The sequence below is a fragment of the Carettochelys insculpta genome, chromosome 1, assembly GCF_033958435.1.
Source record: "Carettochelys insculpta isolate YL-2023 chromosome 1, ASM3395843v1, whole genome shotgun sequence".
NCBI classification, from domain to species: Eukaryota; Metazoa; Chordata; order Testudines; family Carettochelyidae; genus Carettochelys; species Carettochelys insculpta.
The window spans coordinates 227,247,575-227,262,725 of NC_134137.1; the positions used below are offsets into that span (position 1 = coordinate 227,247,575).

The 15,151-nt window shown below is 47.2% G+C and overlaps 2 protein-coding genes across 6 annotated transcripts in view; one reads left to right on the forward strand and one right to left on the reverse strand.

Moving 5' to 3' along the window:
* Positions 1 to 15,151, reverse strand: part of HGD (homogentisate 1,2-dioxygenase) — a 77,541-nt gene that overhangs the window by 19,213 nt on the left and 43,177 nt on the right. Inside the window, exons 14-17 of one of the 5 annotated variants that reach the window (XR_012646342.1) lie at positions 10,070 to 10,104; positions 8,335 to 8,903; positions 6,229 to 6,480; positions 1,619 to 1,717 (exon numbers count right to left, since the gene is read on the reverse strand). Coding sequence is in view for 1 of the 5 variants with exons in the window: in XM_075000685.1 (XP_074856786.1) it covers positions 10,087 to 10,104 (18 nt within the window). In the remaining 4 variants the exon portion in view is untranslated. Of the gene's footprint in view, positions 1 to 1,618; positions 1,718 to 6,228; positions 6,481 to 8,334; positions 9,082 to 9,870; positions 10,105 to 15,151 lie in introns of those variants that run through there. The other 4 variants (XR_012646335.1, XR_012646343.1, XR_012646346.1 and 1 more) reach the window with 4 other exon arrangements.
* On the forward strand, positions 4,155 to 15,059 carry NDUFB4 (NADH:ubiquinone oxidoreductase subunit B4). The gene is made up of 3 exons (XM_075000706.1): positions 4,155 to 4,379; positions 11,709 to 11,855; positions 14,256 to 15,059. The coding sequence occupies exons 1-3, from the start codon at positions 4,182 to 4,184 to the stop codon at positions 14,316 to 14,318; spliced, it is 408 nt and encodes a 135-aa protein (XP_074856807.1). The 5' UTR covers positions 4,155 to 4,181; the 3' UTR covers positions 14,319 to 15,059.

Here is a 15,151-nt window from a genome sequence, read left to right on the forward strand (position 1 = left end):
GAGCCCACCAGCTGCACACACACACAACACAGAGGGACGGAGGGGAGGTGCTGAGCGGGCTGGCCCCCAAGAAACAGGGCATTGGTCACACACTCAGTTCTGCTCTCCAGCAGAGTAAGGAGAAGCCATGTCATGGTTCAGGGTTTGCTGGAGTTATGCCAGTTATTTGAGTGTTCCAGCTGATCAAATACTGGATAAAACAGAGTTAACTCTATAAAGATAATTAAGAGCAGAAGCAGGCTTCCAAGGAAGCCTGTGGAATCCCCATCATTGGAGGTTTATAAGAACAGGTTAGACAAACACTTGTCAGGGATGGTCTAGGTTTACTTGGCCCTGTCTCATCACAAGGAACTGGACCAAATGACCTCTTGAGGTCATCTAGTCCAGTCCTTATATTTCCATTATTCTGTGCTACATAGTACCAGAATATAATATATTCACACTACATTGTGATATACAACATGCAGCACCTTCAAGCAAATGGTTGGATGGAGTGTTCCCAATCCACTTTCCTCAGAACTCTCAAAATCTCCTAAACCAGGGGTGGGTAAAATATGGTCCATGGGCTAGATTCAGCCCACACAGTATTTCTATCCAGCCTGTCCAGCTGATCAGACAGCATGCATACTTATAGTGGGCAGCATGTGTTCAGCTCCCCCTTCCCTCCACTTCAACCAAGGACACTCCTGCTAATGTGTAGAATGTCAGGGTGGTGGGTGACTGCTGAAGTCAGCATGTCCCCTTGCCTGTTCCCCATCTCTGTAGAGCAGTGGTCAGGGAGTGGGATGCACACAGCACAGCCACTCCTATCTGAATTATGAACGGTGAGTGACTGAGAGGAGCACCTGTCTTGAGATGCAGTGCACTGTTTCTAAGCTTTCATTAGCAGCCCTCTCTCTCTCTCTCTCTCTCTCTCTCTCTCACACACACACACACTCACCCCACCCCACGCCATATACTCCTTCTCTGCAGAGCATGGAAGTGGGGAGACAACAGAGCAGGACAGCTTTCCCTGCCTTAAAAACACAGCACATGACATCCCTCTGAAATTTACAAATCAGCAGCCAGCACACACCCACACACACAGTCTGTCACACACCTAGTCTATGCCACACTGTCTCTGTGACACACACAGTCACACACACACTATGTCACACAGTCACACAATCTGTATCACAAAGTCTCTGTCTCACACCCACATGCAGGCTCTCTCTCTCCCACACGCACACACTTTCTCTCTAGTCCCCAGCCCCTTCTGTCCAAGGATCTGCCCCTTCCAGGGGCTGAAAGCGAGTGCATGGCAATTTACTAGAATTTGTGGAGAGGCCCCCCTCAGCAAAAATTATTACCCATCCCTTTCCAAAACTATCAAACATATGAGCACAGTTGGAGGTTCAGCAGATCACTAACCTATGGGGTGCTATGCCTCTGGAGGTACTACATCTCGCGTATGCAAAAAAAAAATGATTATAAAGATCCTTTGACATTTTTGCAAGAGTTAGGAACTTCACTTTAGTGTTTATCATGGCCAAATTATAAGAAAATAATACAGTATAATATAAGATACTAAAACATCACAGCTGACAATGACGTTATAGTATTTTGATGCATAACATACCTTTGTATTTTTAACAGCATGTGCCAGGGGTCTGCAGCCTGCAGCTCCAGAGCCACATGCAGCTCTTTAAGGATTTCTTTGTGGCTCACGACACTATAACTGCAAAGAGAAAAAAAAAACTCCTGATTATTTTCGATACTTCACTGAACATCTAAAAGCCCAACAATGAACATCTCAAAACAGCAAATGATATGTGACCCCAAAATGTTAGATAACTCCCCCTTTAATATGTGCAGTACATTGTGGGATATGTGTGCACACTTGTTCATAAAATAGGCGTTACAAAAAAGTATGGTTTGACTTTATTCATTAAGGACCATCTTGTACTCACATGCATTGCAGCTCTTGAATTTTTTACCTTTTTTTCCCAAATTCGTAAAAAAAAGACAACCCTTCTTGCTCTTTTGGTAGCCATCCCCTGGCACAGGCTAACCATTTAAATCCCTCTTGTAGCTTCAACTAGATGGAGTATTTTCTTCAATTTCTGGGCAAAAACATTTGTGTGCTGTTGCTATTATTTGTTAAGAAGCTGCTGTGTGATGGCCCATGATTTTCAGTGATGGGTGTAGCGAATCTATGTGTGCTGTAATTTCTGATCATTTCAGATTTTCAGTATGGTTTGAGATACTTCAGAATGAATATAGCTGTGGTCTTTGTGGGTTGTAGCTCGTTCACACCCGTACTATAAGAATCTTTGATAATGAATTCCAAGTTGGGACCAGGGGGTGTCTGACTATACTGTCTGCAGATATTTTAATGCACATCATGCTGTGTCAACACATCACTTTTTGTATTATGATGCTACTTACTACTATTACAACTATTAAATAAACTTGCAAACCCCTTTGTATAACCTTTATTTCACCAATAGGGAACCTGAAGCATAAAGCGACTTGCCAGAGGTACCAATGCTGCAACCCTTACGTGGGTGAGGTACCACTGAAATAATTCTCCCATTAAGAGATGTGGGCTACAGCTCACATTGTATAATCATAAAACAGTAGAACTGGAAGGGACCTCAAGAGGTCATCAAGTCCAATCCTCTGCCCTTACAGCAGGACCAAGAACGGCCCAGAGTCTTTAGACCAGTGCTTTCCAAATGGTGTTCTGCAAAACCCTGAGGTTCCACGAAATGAAAATAAGGGTTCTGCAAGAAAATTCCATTACAAGAGCTGAATCCTGTGCGGCTCACTGTCCTGCCACCACTGAAACGATAGAACTAAATTTAATTGGTTCAACAGCTGGCAGGGTGGCAGCAGGGATCAAGCCATTAAGCCAACTGAATTTAATGCCATTACTTCAGTGGAAGCAGGAGAGGAAGGCGCTACCAGAAGGACCACACTCCTCCGGTGGGCATGGCTTAGCTCACCCCCGCCAGCCTTCCTTCCACTGAATGCATCTGGCTGGCCTGGCTTAGGCTCCCCAGCCAGTGCCACGGATGGGTTAGTCCCAGGGGCCGGTTTGGCACTGAGGAAGGTTAATCCTGGGGATGGGGGGTCAGATTTGGTGCTTAAAGGTGTTAAGGCTGGGAATGGGGTGGGCAGGTTGTGGGATGGGGGTAAGGCTTGAGGATGGGGTGTGGATTTGGGGGCTGAAGTGGATAAAGCCTGGAGATGGGGGGTTGGTTTGGGGGCTATGAGGTTAGAGCCTAGGAATGGGGTTCCGCAGAATTCTTTCGAGTTTAAAAGGGTTCCGTGGCCAGATAAAATTGGAAACATTGCTCCAGACCAGGGGTTCTTAAAAATTTTTGCTCTCACACCTCCCCTGAAAGTGAACTTAATGTTTACACCTCCTGTCCTTCCCCAAATTAATCAATGAACCAATCAAGACATAATTAAGATCAATTTTCTGGGCGGCACCTCACCCCTCCCCTGGGGAGGCGCACACCACAGGTTAAGAAGCCCTGCTCTCGATCATCCCTGACGGTGTTTAACTCGCTCTTAGTAATGGAGATTCCACAACCTCCCTCGGGGATTTATTCCTGGGTTTAAACATCCTTACAGGGCGTTTTTCCTCATGTTCAACCTAAACCTTCCTTGCCGCAGTTTAAGCCCATCGCTCCTTGTCCTAAATGGCCACCCGGGGGATGATGCCAGGAACAGCCCCTGCTGCCCCGTCTCTTGGTCCTAAGCACGTGCACAGGCCTGGGCCCCGGCTGTGATGATGCGCAGCAGAGAGGGGACAGGAATGCTCATTATCTCCCGGCGGCTCCAGGCTCTGATCTGCCAGCAGCGCCGCCAGCTCCGTCCAGCGTATCCCGGGCCCGGGCCGCGTCCCGCCCGCCTCGGCGGCGGGGAGCCGACACGTGAGGGAAGTTTCGAACCCGGGTGGTTATACAGAACCGGCGCCTGCGCCGGGAAGGCAGCAAAGCCGGACCGGGCTTGGGGCCCCAGGCGGCAAAGAACTAGCACCTGCCTCCGACCCTCGGCCCTATCACCACCAGAGCCCGGAGCGCCTCCCAGCCCGGCTGGGCCGCTTCGTAACCATAGCGACCAGCCGCGCCGCTGGCCAGTACTTCCGGGGCAGAGGGCGCTTCCGCTCCTGCGCAAGGAGGTTTCCAGACATGGCGGCGCCCTCTTCTCCCTTGACCTCTGGCTACCAGCCGGCGCCCCTGGCTTCGCTGCCGCGGCAGCTGGACCCGGCCGAGTACAATGAGTCCCCGGAGAAGCGCCAGGCCGAGGCGGAGCGTCTGGCGATCCGCGCCCGCCTCAAGCGCCAGTACCAGCTGCAGCTGCACGACCCGCACGGCCCCGCGATCATCGTGAGTCCGGCCGGGCCGCGCTCGGGGGAGGGACCCGACCGGCGAGGGGAGGAGGGTGTCCGGCTGCGCTGAGTCCCGGGGGGGCTTCATCTCTGTCGCAGTCACTGGGGAAGCAGATCCCGTCTCCTGGGGCCTGACCCGAGCGAGCTGAGCCTGGGTGTGACGGGGGTGGGGGCAGCTTCCCTCCGCAGTAGTGCCCGTTACGTGGGGTCCTGATTCCCGCCGCTCTCACTGCTGCCCTGAGTTGTGCGGGGCCGGGCTCTGGCAACGCTACCTTCCAGGCTGCTGGGGGCTGATCGGCAAGTCGTACCAGTCTCCACTTGAGTAGGTTGAGGAGATGGTTTAAGCCTGTGGTATCCAACCAGTCCACTCAATTGGCCAAATAGCCATAGGCGGCTAGTGTGTTGGGCACTGCAGATCTAAGCACCAGAAGACATCGCACTTTTGCAAAATGTGTGAGGTTGCACCAGTTTAGCAAAAGAGCTGCCAGACTAATGTAATGTTTTACACCCACTTAATTAAATCAGCATATCACAATGTTAATTGAATGGGTGCAAATCTGTGTAGACCATGCCTGAGGCTCTATCAACTGTGCTATTAAAAACAGGCTAGGTGCAACCATGTCAGCCCATACATAGCTGTTATCCATTCCTGTTTTAGATTTTGATTCTCCTGAACTGTCAGTCTTCTCTGTCCAACAAAGCCATTAACATTCCTATGCATTTCTGGAGGAGCTGTCCAGGGCCCCTGTTTTAGGTGAGGTTACTAAGGCCATTGAGTAGTTGTCATGGGCACGTCTCCAGGTCCTCACAGCATTCCACTGGAAGTTAACACATTTGGCAGTGCAAACATGATCAGAAAATGTACTGGCCTTTTCAAATCTATATGGGAGCAGGGTACCTTGTCCCCAGAATATAAAGTTGCTTTTATAATCCATCTACAAAGAGAGAAGGGATGTGTATCTACTTGTGACCTTTGTGGACTTTCACTGTTGTTTATAGAAGGGAGGATCCTTGCACAGGTTGCCCTCAAAATGCTCATTTATCACCTACTCGACTTGGTTTATCTAGAGTCACATTGTAGCTTTCATGCTGGCTGTGGCACCAGGGACAAGATTTTTTGAAGCTTGACAAATGCAAGAGAAGGCTTAGGAACAGAACTATGACCTATATGTGGTCTATGTATATATATTTAACTTGACCATGCTGAATTATGAAGTTGTATAGAAATTTTCTTAGAATTGGTTGCTCAGAGAAGACAAGTGTTGTCATCTGCCTACATGATAGCCAAGTGATGCAGTGTTGGGACTCATTAGAAGCCTTCTCTGTCACCTGTGACACCAAATGATGGCCTAAGTTCTCTTTTCTGTTATCTCTTAAGCCATGCCTGTGTTCGCATTCCAGGATTTTAACAGCAGTATGTATATCTGGGTCAGGCTGGATGGGGGTCTAACCAGTCTTCACTGACTCAGGGCCTGTATCTAGGTCATCAAATAGTAATTAAGAGAGATCCTGTTTGTTGATGAGTGTGCCCTCATAGCACACGTGCTGATGGACGTTCAACTTATTGTGGACTGCTTCAGTTTCACCATCATCCTGAAAAAGATGTGATACTGGCTGGTACGTGATCTCCAAGTGCCATGATCCCATCATCACAACTGACAACACACTCCTCAGCTAACTCTGATGCCTGGGTAGCACATTTTGAGCAACACTATGTTGGATGATGAAATCACTCAGCACCTGGCAAAGGTCTGCCTGCTATTTTGCAGGCTCAGGTGCAGACTCTAGGGAAAGCATGGAGTCTGCCTCAGAAGGAAAGTACAAGTTTACCTTTCTGTTGTACTTACGTGAATCTGTCATGTCAGTAGACCATCTACATCTTTCAGACATCACACAAACAGCTGGAAAGCTTCCAGCTTGGCTGCCTAAGATCCATCTGCAACATCAGGTAGCAGGACAGCATCCCCAATATGGAAGTCCTTGAGAGCTGTGAAATTCCTGGCATCAGGAGGATCCTCACCCAGGCTCAACTTCACTTGGTCAAACACAGGGTCTGCATGGAGGTTCTTCATATGCTGAAAGCAGTACTCTATAGACAACTGCACATAGAAATCCACTGTGAGGGTCAGCCCATCCTCAGCTATAAAGACACTTTGAAAGCCAACTTTAGCACATGCAAGGTAGACATTAAAATGTGGGAATTTGTTGTGCCAGATGGAGAGGCCTGTGTCATGAGCATATGTCTGTTTCCAAGGGATAATGTGTGAGGTCTCTGAAGAAGAGAACACATCATGGCTACGTCTACACGTGCCCCAAACTTCGAAATGGCCATGCAAATGGCCATTTCGAAGTTTACTAATGAAGCGCTGAAATGCATATTCAGCGCTTCATTAGCACGCGGGCGGCAGCGGCGCTTCGAAATTGACGCGCCTTGCCGCCGCGCGGCGCGTCCAGACGGGGCTCCTTTTCGAAAGGGCCCCGCCTACTTCGAAGTCCCCTTATTCCCATGAGCTCATGAGCTCCTTTTCGAAAGGGCCCCGCCTACTTCGAAGTCCCCTCATTCCCATGAGCTCATTTCGAAGTTTACTAATGAAGCGCTGAAATGCATATTCAGCGCTTCATTAGCACGCGGGCGGCAGCGGCGCTTCGAAATTGACGCGCCTTGCCGCCGCGCGGCGCGTCCAGACGGGGCTCCTTTTCGAAAGGGCCCCGCCTACTTCGAAGTCCCCTTATTCCCATGAGCTCATGAGCTCATGGGAATAAGGGGACTTCGAAGTAGGCGGGGCCCTTTCGAAAAGGAGCCCCGTCTGGACGCGCCGCGCGGCGGCAAGGCGCGTCAATTTCGAAGCGCCGCTGCCGCCCGCGTGCTAATGAAGCGCTGAATATGCATTTCAGCGCTTCATTAGTAAACTTCGAAATGGCCATTTGCATGGCCATTTCGAAGTTTGGGGCATGTGTAGACACGGCCCATAAGGCCAACATATCTAACGCTTCCCCTAAAAATTACACTTGTAAGACATGCAAATGCACTTGCAAATTCAGGATTAGACTTGCTTGCCCTTGAGAAGCCACAAAATATATAAAACCAGAACTCAAATCAGCACTGGCTGAACACTCATCTGTCACAGTGATAGGAGAATCCATCCATCAATTGATCCCTTTTAGGAAGTGCCTAAATCTGTCCTGGCATAGGAAAGGGCTGTCCCAAGTTCACTCATTCCTCCATCTCTAGTGAAGAGAAGGAGACCTGAAGACTGGCTTTTCAGCCTCGTTAGCGTTTTTATTTTTAGAGGCAGAATGGTCAAAAAGCTAAGGTGTAGGACCAGAAATAGTTGGACCTGTGTTCTCATTCTAGCAAGTCATTAATCACTTTGTGTAATCTTGTCCATGTCACTGCTTTGCTCTGTGTTGTCGGTAAGTGGACAAAACATATACGTAGAAGGATTGAGTGGCTAGTCTGATGCTATAGAGTTTGTGTGTGTGCAGAAACTAGAATGCTAATTATTGACTTCCAGTAGACTGTTGTATCCTCTAGGTCACTGGCCACTGGTACACTGAAAAACCAGTTGTGGGCCCCACACAGCTCAGTGAAGGAGGGTGGAGGCTCGGGGATTCCCTCTACAGTGGGGTGAGCTGGTGCTTACAGCTCTAGCTCTGTGGGGCGGGAGAGAGGTGCAGAGGCTTGGGAAGTGGGGATAGACAAGGTATTTAGAGTGCAGGAAGGGACACTAAGCTGGGGCAGGAGGCAGTGAGGCCTCCATATGGGGGTGTGGGGATGAGGGGTTTGACGTGTATGAGGGGGCTGCAAGCTGGGGCCAAGACATTTGGAGTGCAAGAGTGGGCTAATGGCCGGGGCAGGGGTTTGAGGTCCAGGAGGGAGTTAGGGTGTGGAAGGGAGTTTCATGCTGGCAGAGAGAGGATGTGGGTGCAGGCTCTAGCATGGTGTCCCTTACCTGTGGTGGATCCTGTCAGCCAGGCTAAGGCAGGCTCAGAAGTGGCCACCATGTCCAGCTCCTAGGCTGAGGCGCTAGGTGTCTCTGTGAGTTGTGCACCACCCACGCACACAGGGGGCAGTGAGGAAGTTATGCGTGTGCTGCCTGTACAGTGCAGCTTTTCTTTGGTGAGCCTGAAGGTCTGGCAAATTTATCACATTTCAGAAATTACAAGCATTGTCAGTTTTTTTTTTTTAAAAACAAACAGGTACCGGTAGCCTTTTTTCAGCATCATTTCAAACAGCACTTGATTTCATCTGCACCGAGTAAACAGTCGTACACAGTGGGCATCAGTGTTCCCTGTAAGGAACACTGATGGGGAGAGTCAGTCGCCACCCAACTGATCAGCAGAGTGCTCACAACAACAGCATGAGCTTGTACTGGTGGTGCACATCTGCACATGCCTTGGTGCACGTGACAAATTTTCTTCTGCACAAGGATGGAAAATCTTCCAGGGAAGACTGGTAGGCATCTTCTATTTAAATATCTCAAAGATGTTCATGTCAGCAGGAAGGCTCTTTAATCAGCTGCTGTTGAGAAGAGGTAACTGGATTTCACCCCTGAGTAATCCGCACTGAGTTTCTTGATGACTGTATTTTGGATTAAAAGCTGGGAACTGTTGCCTTACTGAAGCATCAGTTGGACTCTCGCTGAGGAGAGTCATGCCTGGAATCTCAGTCACTTCCCCCCAGAGGTCTCACTTCCCTACTAAGTAACAGAGGAGACCATCATCAGGAGAGTGACCGACTGTGTTCATGACAGTTCTGGACAACCAATGAGGGAGACAGACACCCCGTTGCTTTCCCTGATGGACTATAGACTTTGCTTTTATGAAGCTTTTACTTGGACTCCCACACTCCCCCTGAAGCCTTGCTTCCCTCTTAGGTGATAGAGGGGACCATCACCAAGACTTAAACGGACTACAGCCAGACAAAGGGACGTGAGATGGTTGCCATGGGACGTGACTGAGGACAACGAGGGACTGCACCAAGGGACTAATTGCAACCAGACTGAGGGGTGAGAGACGACCACGGAGGGACATGATGAGAGACAACGAGGGACTGCATCAAGGGAAGCATTGGCTTCCATGACCTGATGGACTGCGTTTAATTGGACTGAACTAATTTTGTATGTTTTGTTAGTTTGAAATCTTAGGACTTTGATCCATTACTGTGTTTACTTACAATGATAGATTAAGACTCTGCTATATATTACGGAGTTTTGCTGAGGGGTTACTTATTGGTTTAAGTGTACTTCACAAAACTTATGAATCTGGGGCAAGATGGGCTACGATGTACAGTAGAGTCTCATGACTGGCAAACTTAATGTTTGCGAATTCAGTTATTCACAAGTGACCGAGTGGCCGCTTCCCCCGGGGTCCCAGGCACCCCCTGTATTCATGAAAAATCAACATTCGCAAGGGTTCTAAACACGGCACCGTTGCAGATGTTGAGACCCTACTGTATATTCGTGAGCCATGTTAAGTGCTTGTTACTGCTGTAACCCACATCTGCGCTGCGAATGACTTATGTGCTTTTTTCTTATCCTGTGCAATTTGACTTTGGTTGGTTGTAAACATTCACTCAGTAAAACTCCTTTCGTTTCTGAACTGTGGTTTAGTCCCTGTAGAACACGGAAAATGATAGCGCTGCACTGTCTGATGCCAAGAACAGTTTCTGAATATTAAGACACTTACTTGTAAGTGGATTGTGTTCATAAGTCTCTCAACAGCTGAAAAGAAGAAAATAGACAAAATGTCAGTGAAAAATAAAGTGACTGGTCATGTGCATACTGCTGTCTACCTTCATGATCTCTGCTTCCAAGACCTTTCTGATGATGATGATGAATTCGATTCTGCTTATGAGATTGGGGCTGTACAAACAAACTGTTCTGATGAAGGTAGCAAACTATAAAGCAAGAAGTTCACACTGTTTTATAACTGAACAGTTGAGTGCAGTTCAGTAGTTGAATCATAACAGCTTGCTGCATCATAGGGATGTCTACCTGGTACTCAAACTACAGTGGCAGAAATTTTTAACTCTGTGTGTACCTGCATAAGCAGAACAAAACTGGTGAGTTTGAAGAATCATCCATTCAACAGCCAGAAACAGACTGAAGAGGAGGCTGGGAGGCTGATAACCATGTACCACAATTTAATATTAAAGGAGAAAATGGCAGACGAAGGGGAAGAAGTAGCCTCTGAAGCTAACAAATTGAGAAAGAGAACCAAGCAGGCTGCTTGGAGACGGCCTGCAATTAAACGTGACTTTTCTTTTGCTGGTGCTGTTTGTTTTATTTCTGTTTTTAATTTATTTTGTAACTGATGAGTCTAGAACAGGGCTCAGCAACCTACAGCTCTATAAGGAGTGAGTTGTGGCTCCGGGGCGCTGCCACCGCTGACTCCTCTTGAGGTTTCCTGCCCCACCGCATGTAGAACAGCAGGTGGGCAAGTAAGATTTGGGTTCAGTGGGCAGATTGAGGCAGGGTGTGCAGCTGGAGGAGCTTGTTGGCTGAGGTAGGTTAAGCCTGGGGATGTGGGGGTTGGGTTTGGGGCTAAGTGGGGGTTAAGCCTTTGGACAGGAGGGTGCAGGTTTTGAGGCTGAAGTGGGTAAAACCTGGAGCTCTGGGGTGGGTTTATGGACCAAGGGGAATCGAACTGAGGAATGCATGGTGGTTGTGGAGGATTGATGCGAACATTACTCCCTCCTGCTTAGGAGCCTATCTCCCTATTCCTTGTCCTCATTTGCTCTCCAATCCAGGAATGAAAGTAACTTAAACTTGCTAACTGGTACACATCATTATGTGTGCTATTCTTAACATAGGGGTTACACAAAGTACTGTTTGATGTTATTCGTGAAGGACTGTTTCCTATTCGCATGCACTGCAACTCCTGAAGTATTGATTTTTTGCAACTGAAATTTGGAAAAAAAAATGGCTCTTCTTGCAATTTGAGTTGCAGACCCCTGGGCTAGAATAACATTCACAGTTAAATGCTAGCCTACCATGGCTAAAAAGGTAATTATTTTTGTGTTTTTAGAAATTCATTTCATTTAGCATTCTCTGAATTAAAACAGCGCGGTTTATGTAATTTATGTGTTGTAATTAGGCATAAGTATGTAACTAATGGTAATCCTATTGGAGACTAAATTGACTTCTTTTTGTTACTATTCTCATAAAGTAGTGCTTTAAAATATTTGACTTTTTTTTTTTTTTAAACATTTTGACCAGTCAATTGACTAATTGTTTTTGGACCAGTCAAACATCCACCCCTAAGTTTGCTGATATTTATCATGCTTCAGCTTAGCATTGTTCACTGTGCGTTGTCTTCAATTTAGGAGAACCCTGCCATGCTCCGTTGGACTTATGCTAAATCATACAACGTTTACCCCAATTTCCGGGCCACGCCCAAGACTTCCCTGTTGGGAGCGTTGTGTGCATTAGGACCCCTTCTCTTCTGGGGGTATGTCTTCAAATCTGAAAGGGTAAGTTGGTTGATTAATCTATATAACTTTATTAAAGGTATAATGCACGTGCAAACATGCAAGAGAAGGTGAGCAAAAGGTCTGTTCCTGAGAGTGTAAGACTAGTGTGGGGAGAAATACCCCAAAGTACTAGGGACGGATTGCAAAGCCTTCTTCTATGAGTGGTGTCTTATGCCCACAGATGTGGATGATTTTTGTTTGGTCACAGGAGCTAGTGTTTCTTTTGCTGAAAGAGGGCTCTTAATATCATCTATATAAGTGAGCTGTAAGAGAGAATTTTAATTAGCAGGTAATTGAGGTCTTTGGAAAACACACACATTGTATCTATCAATTTGTAGATAGACTGAGCTGACAAGGACCTTCCAGATCATTTATTCATTTGTTTCCTCTGTCCCATGAAATAATTAAGGGAAGGTCTCTCTGCTGGTCTCTTTTAAATCTTTGGAGATACTACCTTAATCACTCTCTTGTCTTTTAAAACTTGGTATGATAAAATTCTGACCCGCATTGGAACACTTCCAGGATGTTAAGCATTTTTAGGAAAGTGATATTTAAAGTTTCACATCCAGTGGCAACTTTAGTTAAAAGCTGTTGTGTCTCAGGCCATGTCTGTACTTCAGGAAAGATTAACATTGCCACAGTCAATCTTCTGGAGTTTGATTTACCACACCTGGCAGGGACATGCTAAATAAAACTTACAGGATGCTGATACTTCTGCCTCTCATTAGGAGTAAGAGAAGCTGACAGGAGCAAATGCTCTCGTTGACTTCCCTTTGTGGAGATAGGGTGGAAGTTGAATTAAGGTACATCAAATCCAGCTAATAATTAACGTAGCTTGTTGAATTGGGTGCTTTTATTTAATCTGCTGTAGTGTAGATCTGCCCTTAAAAATGGAAATAAGACTGATGGGGCAGACATGTAAATGAAAACTACCCATATATTTTTTTTTTTTTAAAGGGACAATATCTCTTAGGTGGATTCCAAAATACAGAATTTAGAGAACCCATTGCTAGAATGTTATGCAATTTTAGGGTGACCATATCTACGGGGGGGAGAGGCATCTCTTTTTGGCTACACCAACCCCAAAGAGTTGGGAAGGAGGCAGCAGCTGCCAGCTCTCCTGGGGAAGCGGCAGCTGCCAGTGGTCTCTGCACTTCCCTGAGGGTTGGGGAGGTAATGTAAGTGCTCTCTGGCCAGCAGCTGCGCCTGCACAGCTGCTGTCAAAAAAGGTCAGCGGGGAGGGGGATGACCCAAACATGGGACAATGGGTCCCTTTTAAAAAATAAGTTGGGTCGTCTTTTTAGCCTCCCAAATACAGGACCATACCACCCAATATGGGACAGATGGTCTCCCTACGCAACCTCAAAACGCTTTTTGGTTGAATATGAATATCCCCTGCAACCCAAATAGTTCACTATTGGCCAGACGCAAGAAAACTGGAATATGAAATTAGCTGTATGTAACTGAAGTCTTCACACATTGACGGGCTAGTTAACGTTTTTCTGTTCTGTGTGTATACAACGGGGTGGGGAACCTTTTTTGGGTTGGGGGCCACTGACCCATAGATCAGTCAGGGACCATGCAAGTGAGAAGGAAAGAACCAAAACCACTAATGTGATTCCAGACTCTGTTGAGTGTGGAAGGGAGGATGCAGGAGCAGGTTGGGCGAGGGTGGAGTGGGCTGAGGGTGAGGGAGTCTGGGTGGGAGGGGGTACAGGATCAAGCTTGGGGTGTGAGTCTAGGGTGGGAGAAAGGGTGCAGGAGGGTTGGGGTGAGAGTTCTGGGAGGGGAGGGGTTGGGAACAGGGTGCAGAGTCTAGGCAGGAGCAGGTGCAGCAGGGTTTGTAGTGATGGGTCTGGGAGGGAGAAGGCAGGAGCAGGGTGGGAAGCTGGGGTGGGAGGGAGGGTTCAGGAAGGTGGAAAGGAGGTCTGGATGGGAGGGGTTGCAGGAGTGGTCATGGGGTGCAGGGTTGGGGTGACTGGGCTGCACTTACTGGTACCCCTCCCTCTGCTCCGAGGCACTGCCTTCCACCAGCCCCTCCCTTGCTGCCAATCAGAGCACTGGTAGGAAGCCTCTGGGCAACACTGCTGAGGCCACTGGTTCTCCCCCTCCCGTGCCCTGGCTGGGGGAAACAGCAGAAAGTGACAGCATCACCTGGAGCTGCATCCTACCTCTTTCCCCCTCGTGACCCTGGCAGAGTCATGGCTTGCCCAATTCAGCTCACGAGGCTCAGGGCTTCAAACCTCCACCCTCAAGCACTGTTCAGTTGGTGCTGTCTATACTCCTGTGCTTAAGAACTTGCATGCTCTTCCTGCATGAAGATAAGTCGGTGCCATGGAGCATATCTTTTCTTTTACTGGATAGTGATTTTTTTGTTTGTTTGTTTCCTTCTCAATACAGGACAATACAGAGAAGCTTATCCGGGAAGGCAAGAAAAAGCGAAAATATATTCTCTGGTCCTAAGTCCCTGGGAACTGGATGTTGCAGTGCTGCTGTTGGGCTAATCATAGAAAGTGCTGCACATTGATGAAAAGACTAATTCTCTATCAAAATAAAGTTCCTATTTTTTCAGTCATAGGACCATGACTTACTGCAAAATCTTCTTGTCTAATATTGAAATAAATCAGATTATTGACCGAATGTGTACAAGAGTTTAAAGACATTAATTTGTGCTCTTGGATGATGTTCAAAGTTTCCATTTAATCTGTCAGAGCCAGATGCCTGTGTCTAAAAGAAGCCATGGGATGAATTTTAAAATTCGTGGCAGGCTAAAGCATCAAGTGAGTCCAAGAAGCTATCTGAGTGGCTGTCATCTTGTGTTCTCAGAATTTATCTGGGACTTAGTTTAGTTACGTTGCCGTATTCATTCTAATTGAATGATGGACAACTTCTAACTCTATATTCTGAATAGTTCATTAGATGGGCTGAGCAGGTTAGAAAGCTGCCTGGCTGCATTTTCTAGGAGTAATCAGCCGAACATTAAAACAACTCAGATAAATTCTCAGTTTTTTCCCCAAGTGAAACAGAAACCTGTACTTTAGGAAATCTCAGTTCTCTCCTGTTCTTCTGCTAGATTAAATAAAGCAAATGGAGATCATTCTCCTTCTAAAAGTGTTTCTGCAAGAGACTCACCCTTTTGAATGACATCACAAAATACAGCTGTGGGTCAGTGTAAGGCACAGCATGAATGCATGTGAAAAACTGATATTCAGGGAAAGAAAAAATTGCTCATGCTGTTTGTCTGAGCATGCTAAGTAATCCCCTCCCTGCTGCCACAAACTGATTTGATCTCTCAG

What these genes read in the sequence shown, in the direction of transcription:
- NDUFB4 (XM_075000706.1), top strand. Translation starts at nt 4,182, where the DNA reads ATGGCGGCGCCCTCTTCTCCCTTGACCTCTGGCTACCAGCCGGCGCCC. An exon ending in CGCACGGCCCCGCGATCATC is followed by an intron (nt 4,380 to 11,708) that starts GTGAGTCCGGCC and finishes TCTTCAATTTAG; the next exon opens with GAGAACCCTGCCATGCTCCG. An exon ending in ATGTCTTCAAATCTGAAAGG is followed by an intron (nt 11,856 to 14,255) that starts GTAAGTTGGTTG and finishes TTCTCAATACAG; the next exon opens with GACAATACAGAGAAGCTTAT.